At 48.1% G+C, this 11,498-nt stretch overlaps 1 protein-coding gene across 1 annotated transcript in view; it reads right to left on the reverse strand.

Moving 5' to 3' along the window:
* Positions 1-11,498, reverse strand: part of LOC104465540 (regulatory-associated protein of mTOR-like) — a gene marked incomplete at both ends in the record, with an annotated part of 30,295 nt that overhangs the window by 3,438 nt on the left and 15,359 nt on the right. Inside the window, 2 exons of the mRNA XM_010078632.1 lie at positions 5,327-5,471; positions 6,082-6,182. Coding sequence (XP_010076934.1) covers positions 5,327-5,471; positions 6,082-6,182 — 246 coding nt within the window. The remainder of the gene's footprint in view (positions 1-5,326; positions 5,472-6,081; positions 6,183-11,498) is intronic.

The raw sequence follows: 11,498 nt of genomic DNA on the forward strand, positions 1-11,498 counted from the left end.
GAAAGAGCTCCCCTGAATTCCATTATTAACTCTCTTCTCCCGTAAAGAAATACTCGTATTTTTGTCTTTATATCTGAGTTTCAATTTTTCTTTGCCCTTCAGCACAGAGTCCCTACCCACATGCCCCCCAGACTCCATCTGTCTCCCCCCCAGTGCAATACCAGTTTCATTACAGCAGGACTGTTTAAACGTTCAATAATTGAACACGAGCTCATCAGCTGCCTCTACTGCGTTTCCCGGAGGTGCTGCAAAGTTTGAACTTTTAAGCAAAGAACAGAAGGCTGAGGGCTCCAGCTTTGCTCAGTGACTGGTTTATTGTGCAAATCCACGACTCGTTCAGCAATGGCAGCCCACAGCACCACTTCAACGGCACAGACGAAACCCGGTTACAGAGATGCGCCTTGGTCCTCCTTCCCCCGCATCCCCGCGCAGCTGGCAGACCACGAAGGCGGGTTTTCTTACACTCAGCTGGAATTTTCTGGGCTGAGTCAATGTCTAATGCTTTTAATTCTCATGTCACATCTTTTATAACGTGTTGTTGATGTCTTTTAGCGTTCTCTCTTCTTCTGGGAGCAGTTTGTATTACACGCACCGCACACACTATCAGTGACATCAGTATTTCTTCCCGGGACGCTCAGGCTGAGGAGCAGCTAACGGGACGCTGAAGCCACCTGCAGTCTCGGGGCTCAGGCACCAGGGTATCTGCTTGTTTGGATTGTATTTCTGGAACTGCTGAACATTTCAGAGCTTTTCAAGTATGTTGGACAAGATTTTTCATGTTTGTTTTTTTCTGCAAGTACAATTCAGCAGCACACCCTGTTAGATTGAATTTCCCGATTTCAGCCTGAATCCACCTGCTTCCCAGCGACACCGTGAACTCCCCGAGCCTGCCGCAGGGGAGGCAGCTGGGAAGCCGCTCACACACAGCTATTTTAAAAAATATTTATGGCTATGAATATTTGGTACCACTATGAAATCCTTCTTCCTTCTCCCAATGCACTCCCCTGCTCTAGCCACACCTTCAAGCTCACGCTTTGCTATTTCCCTCCTCCTTTTCTCTCCATCAAACTATCTGTAGTCCGTTAATGGGTCTTGGAGATGTTAAGACTAAGACATAGACACAAGAAAATTTGGTTAAATCACTGGTGTCATGTGAATTAATCTGATCCTTCAAACGTCACATAGTTCCAAACACTAACAATCGCTGTCTTGCAGACACCAAGCCTTTCTGTGCGGCTGAATGAGAGCCCCTCCCCTGAGGAACCGGCGAGCAGCCCTGCACCCATTGCGCAACGCTCCCAAACGTTCAGAGACTCCAGCTCCTCTCTCCCCTGTAATTGGGTTGCTACATTATGGTTTTCCTCGCAGCTAGAATTTCAAGCTTATTTTATTTGCACTACGCTATGACTTTCTTTCAAGCAGAACCTCAGGGCTGGTGCACACACTGCTGCAATATTTCTATTATGGACAAATCATGGCTCTTCCCAAGCACAATTAAGGTACTTCATTTTTTAATATACGACCTGTGTTGGGAACTATTTCCAAACACATTATTAGGTCTTTTCAAAGGCTGTGACTATAACTTGCTGCCACCAGCAGTAACGTATAAACCATAATCCATCACAAGAGAGCTCAAGATGCTGACAGAGCATCAGGCCCCCATTCTTCCTGCACAATAGACACAAGGACTCTCCAAGCCGAGCAGCACAGCCAGTCAATCAGTGCGGATTAATGTTAATACTTGTATTACAGCAGCGCCTGCAGCAGCCAAGGAGCTCCAGCGCCAGGCACCACGCAAACGCAAACACCTCCTGCCCAGAAGGGTTTATGCCCAAGCAGGTGAAACAGAGAAAGCCAATAAAACCGAGAGACACGAAAGAACGAAGGAATGTGTCAGAGCCTACCGAACAGGGCAGGGTCACAGAGATCAGCTCTGCCGGTTCCTAAACACGGTGCCCTTCTTGGTGAGCTAAAACGATTGAAAGCTTGTGGGTCAAATTTTCCATCAAAAAATAAATTTTCATTTTTCCTCAATTGTTCCGGTAAACAGGATCATTAACAGAGCAGGTCACAGTGGTCTCCTAAATGAATTGACTACAACAAAATTTTAAAATTTTCAAAAAAAAGTCAAAATCTTAAAAAGTTGTTTTCAAAAGGACCACACCAAGACGAGCAGAAGCTCGTACCTCCAGCAACCTCCGTGCTCCTACTGCAGCCACGCAAGACCCCCAAATCGTGAGACATCTGAGCGTGACTTCGGGAAAATTCTCAAACAAGCAGAGAGAAAGGCAAGCAAGAGAGACAAAGAGCAAATGGTTCAGGTGGAATGCACGAAAAGGGGCAGCTGTAACCCCTCAGGAGCTATGCTGGGATATGGATTATGTCTGCACGTAGATCCCACCTTCAGTCCCTCTCCCAGCTGGGAATGTGCAGAACGGCTGGAGTCCGTAACAGCAGAGAAAGGCAGTGATCTGGTGTGGTGCCTTTGTGCATGGAGGGGCAAAGCCCAGGAACCCAGTTGAGCATCCAGAGAGTAATGGAAGAGAGGAGAACACACACACATATGTACTGGAGACCCTAAAACATCCCACCACCACCTGGCTGCAAGGACAAACCAAAGCCTGGGTGAGGAACTCGCAGGCGGTGCGCGCAGGATGCCAGCGAGGGATGGGGCCATTCAACAGCCCCAACAACCACCGCCCAAAGAAGGGAGGAAGAGGACAAGGGGTGGGGAAGTCCCTGACGGTCTGAAGTGGGATCCTGGAGGAGGATACACCCCAGAGCCGCTGTTTGCACTCACGACACGTTTCTATCACCGTAGGAGGGAACCCTGGAGGTTCCTGCCACCGCCTGCAGATCAAACCATTGCTGACGCCGCAGCAGCCGGGACTCGCTCCCAAAACCACTTTCTGACACGCTGGGTATGAAAAAAATCTGTGAAAATTCTCAATAAAACAGTAATCAGCAAAACCGTGCTGTATCATCCACAACGCAACAATGCAGACGCAGATTCACCGTGACCATCAAACCCCACTGTCTGAAGTCTCCGTTCCCCTCCGCACTCCCTTGGCCAGCTCTCCTGCCCCCAGCCACATCGCCGGGTTCACCTAAACTGCTAAATGGGTTTGGAGGTTTCAGATCGGGGGCCCATTAGAAAATGCTTGAATGAAAGGTGATACAGATAAGCGCGGATCATTATTTTTAGAAAATATTTAAGCGAGCCCTAAATTAGTTTCTAAATCTGTCCTTACTAAAAGTTCATAACACTGAACCGAGCCACCTCTGACAAAAGTGGAATTTTCCCCTTTGCTAGATTTGTGTCAAACTGCACATTTTTTGGAGGACACTGAATAAAGTGTGTCAAGGGGTTCTCTGCTCACTGGCTGTCTACTTTGCTAGTGTTTGGGATTCGCAAGGAAAAAAGCCCCAAAGGTGACTTTTCTTACGGAATGTGTTCCTAGAATCCATCGTGCTACCGTGCAGGTCTGCAGAGACACAGGATGGGATCCAGGTCCTCCTCGTTTCATTCCTGCGGCTCAGCACGAGGACGGCAGCACCAGCTCCTAGTCAAGTCACGCTCCCACAGGACAGCAGAAGTACAGGCTTTTAATGTGCCGGCAATAAGAATGAATTATATTCCCATGTGGAACTGGAAATACAGGTTTTTAATATGTTGGCAATAAGCAAGCTATAAATAACTCAAGAAATTTACGGGTTTAATTTCAAAATTTCTGCCAAAACGTGTTCTACTCCACGGCAACTGGAAACGCGCAGTCCTGTGGCTCCAGCTCTGCCACATCCACGGCCACATCCTCTGGCAGACCCCACGGGAACCCCAGCGGTTCCCTCTGCTCTTCACTTACAAATGTCCCAGTCCCTGATGTGACACAGTGACAAACAACTCGCCATATTTACAGATGACCGGAGCAATTTTCCTCAAAAGTCGCTAATCCAAAGCACTTGAGAAGATCGTTTGCTGCGCACACGGTACCTTTGGCGAGGCTGCCCCGTTGCAATAACTCCAGCCCAAGCCTCCCTACTGCCTCCACGCTTTCCAATAACCGGAGCAGCTCCGTACAACCAGCACACGCCTCCTCGCTGGCCGCAAGCACCTGCAGCTGCTGCTGGGGCTCTCCGGCGTCAGCTTGCTTCTGCTTCTGCAGGAACCCACGCCATGAATTCTCACCCGCTGACGCTGCTCAGTGTCACGCTGATCCTCAGCCCTTCCTGCCCCCTCCACATTTATTTTCCTCCACAATTTTATGGAGGAAACTCACAGGAACTACATCAGCTTGCCTGCACCAGTTTGTACTCGGCCAAATTCTGTACTGCTCTGCTCTTAATCGTACTGAATAACAAAATGAAAGCAAGTATTCTTGTTACTACTGTTAATATTATTTTTATTATTCTTCTTCACAGGACACTTCTTTGATAGTCAAAACCACACTGCAGAGCTTTCTGATAACTGTGCCACCTCCATTTCCACCCATCATCTTAAAAACAACAGCACAAGGAGATGATGAACTCTGCAGCAAAAAATCCCTTCAACAAGCCAAGCTGAGACCCTTCCCCTCCGGCCCTCCGCTCTCCCCTCCTCACCCGCTGACGCTGCTCAGTGTCACGCTGATCCTCAGCCCTTCCTGCCCCCTCCACATTTATTTTCCTCCACAATTTTATGGAGGAAACTCACAGGAACTACATCAGCTTGCCTGCACCAGTTTGTACTCGGCCAAATTCTGTACTGCTCTGCTCTTAATCGTACTGAATAACAAAATGAAAGCAAGTATTCTTGTTACTACTGTTAATATTATTTTTATTATTCCTCTTCACAAGACATTTGTTTGATAGTCAAAACCACACTGCAGAGCTTTCTGATAACTGTGCCACCTCCATTTCCACCCATCATCTTAAAAACAACAGCGCAAGGAGATGATGAACTCTGCAGCAAAAAATCCCTTCAACAAGCCAAGCTGAGACCCTTCCCCTCCGGCCCTCCGCTCTCCCCTCCATCACCACCGCAGGTGAGCAGCTTCACCCTGGGAAAAGAAAGGCAGCAGATGCCCGATGTCTTTTCTATTTGGAGTGAAAGATTACACGGCTGAGCTGCAGCTTCTGTATCACAGATCTGCCTATAATTATGTATGCATAGAGCAGAATCCATTTGGCGACAGGTATTACGCTGCCACGTGCCGTTTCATTTTTGATCCGTGCAAAGCGCCGTGCAGATTTAAGCGGAAACAATCGCTCATCGCTACGGCGCCCGAAATCTCCTTAAGGCACCGGCACGCAGCCCTCGCGGCGGGGCGACCCCGGGGCTGTCACTTACCACATGGCGTGCATGTACGTCGGAGGTAGGCGCGGGCTGCTGACGGGGGTACAGTTGTACGATCTCATAATTCTTTCTGCCAAGAGAAAGTTACGAAATAGGCTGGCCACCAGCAGGTCTTGCCTGAAGAGCTTCTGGAAAAGATCTGCAGGGAGATGGCATGAATTACCAGATGCTTATCTTTGTAACTTAAGCACCTTATGTAAAATGCAAGAATCGTTTAAAACATAAAACCATGTTAATATTTTATTCCAGTAACAAGGAATCTACAACAGTTCTGCAGTTCACATGATATGACAACTATTAAAAGGAAATCCTGCTTCTGAGTTCCCTTAGAGCATCACAATGACTCTTAATTTCATTAACAGAACTAAATACTTTCTACCTCAGGTTCTTGCTTGCCTTTTCTGGATAAAATTCCCCTTTTGGTGTTTCACTTAAGCTCAGCCTGACTAAGTTTTTGGAGATTAGTGAGGCAGAAAAAGAAAGAAAATTATTAAAGCTAAAGCAAACATGCTGGCGCGAGAAGGAAACCCTCCTGGTTTCTAATAATCAGGTTGCTGAAATTCTTCTGGTAGAAAAGAGCAAATGTAACAAGTTAACTATCCTTACGATCCAGTCTTAAGATCCTTTCGATATCAGGCTTTCATTTTCTCCTTGTTTCAGCGTCTCATTTATCTTATTCTCCATCCTTCTGTTCTGAAGAAGCAACGCTCCCCTCTGATGGAAAGCTGGTCCCCCTGCCCAAGGCTCACCTCTAGGCAAGACGTTCCAGGCGATGGTGTCAGTGATAGCGGTGAAGATCCAATTCAGCTCTCCCAGCGGAGTTCTCCTGTCATTCAGCCTTCCAGGAATCCTACAAGTGAGGAAAAAACAAGTAGGTTTCCTATTAAATTTATTTTTTTGCGATACACACACGCACAACCCTAAGCCTCAACGAGGGCTCACAAAAGACAGTACTTCCACAACCAAGAATTTACGTTGCAAGACAAACTCTCCTTATCCAAAACCTTTTATATATGAATTTGCTTGCGAGGTAAAGGACCATAAACAAGGAACGGTCTGCAGATAACGGAGATGAATTTCCATGTTGCATAAAGACTCATCAAGTAGAAAAAAAAAAAAAAACAGAAAAAAACCCCCACCCCCCGCCAAAGCAACAGCAGCTGGGCTCGGAAAGCCCCGAGCTTTAGGGATGGTGCTGGACAGCTCAGGAGCCAGCAGCGCCCTGGGAGGCGATTTTCCCTGGTATCGCTGAGCCTGGAACTAGAATGCTTTGCCTGGTACTCACACCTTGCAATTCATTTGAACTGCCTGAAACCAGGACGTACAAAATATAGAAGATGGAGAAAAAGCTTAAGAAAAAAACAAAAACTAGTGAACGAATGTCATACAGCGAGAAATGTAAAGTCACTCCATCTACAAGGTCATTCCACCTACCAAGGAACAATTTGAACACTGTGGATAAACACCCACAAGAGAGAAAAATCTTGGTGCCAACAAATACTTTACACAAGTAGAGAAAGGAAGAAGAGCACTTGACCGTTAAAAGAAAAGGAAGCAATTCAATCTTCATCTTTCAGAGGTTGAAGGCACACACGCTTCAGAGCAGCTCTTCTGAGGAGTAACCCGGTGAAATTCTGCAGCCCAAGATGCGCAGAAGGTCAGAGCAGACAAACTAACATCTCCTCTGGGCTTAACGTTTATTATTCTGGGCACCAATACACCCGAGGCAGCAGCCTGACTAAGGCACAGCCCGTGACGGTGGACCAGCGACGTTCCCCCACGGATCCGGCTGTTCCAGGGGCCAGGATCTTGTTCACCTAGACCCAAAAAAGTCACTCTAATTTATTTCATCTGGGACCTGAATGAAGGTCTTGGGCTGTATTTGTTCATCCGTAATAAGATGCGAGGTCCCAAGAAACTCCAGGACCAACACAATCGGATTTCTGCGTCTGACGAGACCAGCGGACAGCCTACAGCGACTCAGAAGCAACACATGGACAAACGCTTCTCACAGGAGGAGAAGTGGCTGGGAACTGTTCCTCAGCATCCCCCAGCTCCTGCCTCCATCCACATTTACTTTTCCTAACCATGCTTTCTAATGCTTATTTGCTTCTCATAAGAAAAAAAGAAGAAACAAACCCGCAACAAACCACAACCACCCACCCACCCAAGCCCAGCGCTCGGTCCTGGGCTGGCTTACGGATGCTCAGAGCCTCCAAACACAGACCCACAGCCTGGCACTCCCCAGCACGGCTCTGTTCCCCTGCAGAAAGCATCCGAGATGGGATGGGGAAGCTCCAGAAACATGCACCCAACCTGGCGAGGCATCCTAGGGATTTAATCTTAATACAGCTGAGCTTCCCTTCTGTAAGAAGTCCTCAAACATTAAAAGCATCCAGACAAACTACACGAAGCAAGCGCAATGTATTCTGCTGATACGCAGAGCAGTACGACCGCCCTGCGGGGTCAGACGGAGCGTACTCCCTTGTACAAATACAGTTTCTAAAGCAGCTAGAAATTAACATCTTATAAAAAAGCCCTGGCTGGCTTGCTCTCAGAGGAAAAACCCAGGTCTCTGCAGCAGTGTTTGTCACCGGGTCCCCCCCAGCAGGCAGAGGGGACACAGGGCCACACAAGGGTTCCAGGGGGGATTTCACGCCAACATTGCATTGCAGAGCAGCCTCTGCAGCAAAGCAGCCGCCTCTCCCAAGTCAGGAGGTCGCTAATTAGAAACCAAAGTGATCCTTGCTGGGACTCCCCTGCAAGCCCCATGCTGAGCCATTCGACGGCCACTTTGAAGCCAGTTCTCAGTGGAGTCGGGAATGGGGTGTTTGAACCCTTACACCAGCTGGAGAGCTCTGCGCACAGTTACACCCAATCCCCTTTGGTCCAGCTCGGGTTGTGAGTTGATCCGGACCTTGCTGATGCTGTTAAGGACTGACAGTCTGAAATCCAAAACTGCTGCCAGCAGCCCAAGCCTGGGACTTGAATATCAACTTTCTTGGGGAACAAGGTATGCTTCTTATTTTTTTATTCAAAACGCTTAAAATAACTACTCATTAATACAGTATAGATTTTCTGTTGGACTTTAAAACACACTCGGCATTTTTTCCCAATATGACTGTCCCTTCTCAGAGGGGCTGCAAGATTCACAGAAAACAGCTACCCACGAGGAGTGCGGGGAGAGGCAGACATTGAGAGGATGCCGTCCTCACATCTTACGCGGCGTCGGGTGAGTTCCTTTTCCTCCCGCCCTCATGTACAGCCAGGAAGATGCCAACGCTGTGCCTCCTCCAGCGCTGCGAGGATGAACGCTGTTCAGAGCTTTGGAAACCTCCATGCTGGGTGTTAATGGTGAGGGCAGAGCAGGGGGAGCAGGACGGGAAGGGAAGGCAACACACCTCCTTAGCTGCACAGAGCCCCAGCAGAGCTCCGGGACTCCAGCTCGGAAGCGGCGCCAGGAGGGAGCTGCCAGCAGGGCACGCAGGCACCCATTCCGGCTGGAACAGGCGCAGATGACAACAAACACAACCCAGTTCCTGCTCCTGGGTGGGACTACTCAACCCCCCATCCCAGAAACGGGAGGACAGTTTGTGGTACCCCGGGGACAAGCTGAGGGATCTGTAACACAGTATTGCTCAACGACAGTTCATCTTGATCATCGTCCAGAATTAAAGTTTAAGCTTTGGCAGAGGAGTGAATCTCAGCTCTCAGACTGCATTCGAATACACGCTGAGGACAGGGACGGTGACTCAGCCGCCCACCAGCCAAACCCACCCGAGGAATCCCATCGCCATGCGCTAGGACTCGGGGGTACCCGCCTCCCGCCCCGTTAGGAGAGCGGCACCACGGACCCCGTGAGAACCACCCCCATCACCAGACACCACAGGCACAGGAGACACACAGCGATCTCCTGATTGTCTCCTCACACCCTTATGAAGATTTATTTGGAACAATATGGTTTTTTTCAAAACATCATCTCTACCTCTCTCAAAGGGGTAGAAGTCACATCACTTCTATTATTTCTGTAGAGTTCCACTACACAAATTTCCTTAATGTCATTCTTCAGATAAGCCACTTCGGGGTGAGCACATTTCCCCGGTCCAACGTGCTCTTTCAATCCATCCTGTGGCTATAAACTAAAGCTTTTTTAATGTCTATTTGGGCATGCATCTACATAACCAGAATGTCACAAGGCTCCAGAAAGTACTTTTCCCCCTGAGGAATATCGCTGTCATCTCGGTATCACATCTCCTGCTGTCTCGCACATTACGCTCTGACAATCAGCGAGAGCCTCTGACAGCAAGGACAAAGCAGACCTCATTTGTAAAAACTATTTTTGAGGGAGGGGAAGAAAAGGAAAAAAGGGCAGGCTGTCTCAGCTGCTCGCTGCAATTTAACACCGCTGGACTCGCAATCGCTCCTTCCATCAGCTTGCTGACAGACACCTTTGCAGAGACCTAAATCACGGCAGTCTATCGTGAAAAGTGAGGACTGCAAAATGTCAGGGTCACTGAAGAGCTCGTGTGAGCTGGAACCATCAATGTCCTTGTCAGAAACTCGGCAAAATCCCATGAATCACTTTAATTACAGGGGAAGCGCTTACTTCCAAGGATGCCAGGTCTTCCCTCTGGATGGGCCCCATCCTCACCCCGACTTTTGGAACGTAACGTAGATAACACTGGGATATGCATCATCACGCTCAGGCTTCGGGAAACAAGATGTTTTGGTACCGATGTACACCTTCAAACTCTTGCAACCATTGTAGCTTGGGGAAAGAAAGTTTATTTCACTTTTCAGTCTTTCAGGAAAAAAAGAGAGCACGTACACCACAGAAAAGGGGAGAAGAGCAATGCAGGCAGGCTGTGGACATCGCCTGAACTGGCAAGAGCTGCTCAGACAGATGAACACGGTGAATGTGCCCAAAGCCAGCGTGCCCCCATCACCAAACACCACCAGGGACACAGCCGGGCTCCTGAAACCTTGGCAGACCACTTGAGAACGACAAAATGTTTGAGGTTCTTCAGTTATTTGTTCGAGAGTGCTGGAAAGCTTTGCACACCAGCGTTCCAGCCTGTCAGCTCTCCGTATAAAGACACGACAGAAGTGTTGCCATGAAAACCATCCTTTCGACGATGATCTTCACTCTGCAGTCACAATAGGCTTTGCCCACACTAGAGACTGATACGCTGTAACAACGGTGATAAAATTAAATACTCCATTTCAATAAAAGCAGATTTATTACAGAACAGAAACTTTTTAGAATAACATCTTCAAAAGCAAAGTTTTTCCTCAGCTCAAGTGCTAATGAGCCACGTTACCAACAGGCAGGGTGGCAGAGCACCCGTCACACCGCGGCTGATAACACTCACTAACACACTCACCTTCTGAAATATGCTCCTGCGCCTTTTCCTGAATTTTCTAGAAGAAAATAAAGGGGCTGAAAGCTGCCTAACCTAGGTCTAAACGCAAACCAAGAATTATAGTTTTCCCACTATAAATAGAATAATAAAATAAAGAACAAACAGGCTGGAGTGTTTCAGAATTTGGACTGGCACAAGGTCGATCAAATATCTGCAAAGACATCGCACCCTGTGGCAGCTGTGATGACACAGACCATGGTCCCGTCAACATCAGAACTATCCTTCTGCCTTCGACTGCCTTTAGCCACTTGCCCAAGAGGCGACAGGATTTGTCCCCCTCTAAAAAAATAACAGAACTTTTCGCTTTTAATCAAATGCCTTTCTGCACCCAGATACGACTCCTGCTGATTTCTGCCAAGCCAACCCCAGCAGCTCTGGCAGTATTTCCTCCCACCAGGCAGGCAGCGTATTTCAGAAGGCAATATTGCATCTCGATGGAAATACAATTTCAGTTTAGCATTTGGCCTCATTTGCTTACACAGCAACAACAATTTTATTTATTTAAGCAGAAGTACAGTCAGCAAGGTGGTTACCATACTTCAACAGGTTTTGTCCTTTTTCAAACAAACCACCGCTTCCAATGACTTGCCACACAGCAAAACCTCCTCCACGACTGCTGAGCTCACTTCAAAAACTTAGCAAAAGGTGCTGCTTGTGTTGATTTTGGAGGGGAGAGTGCTAAAGCAATGCTGGCTAGCCCCGAGCCAGGCAGCCGGGAGCAGGGTGCGTTCCCCCGACACCCA

This window comes from Pterocles gutturalis, unplaced genomic scaffold (genome assembly GCF_000699245.1).
Source record: "Pterocles gutturalis isolate BGI_N339 unplaced genomic scaffold, ASM69924v1 scaffold10273, whole genome shotgun sequence".
In the NCBI taxonomy this organism is placed as follows: Eukaryota; Metazoa; Chordata; class Aves; order Pterocliformes; family Pteroclidae; genus Pterocles; species Pterocles gutturalis.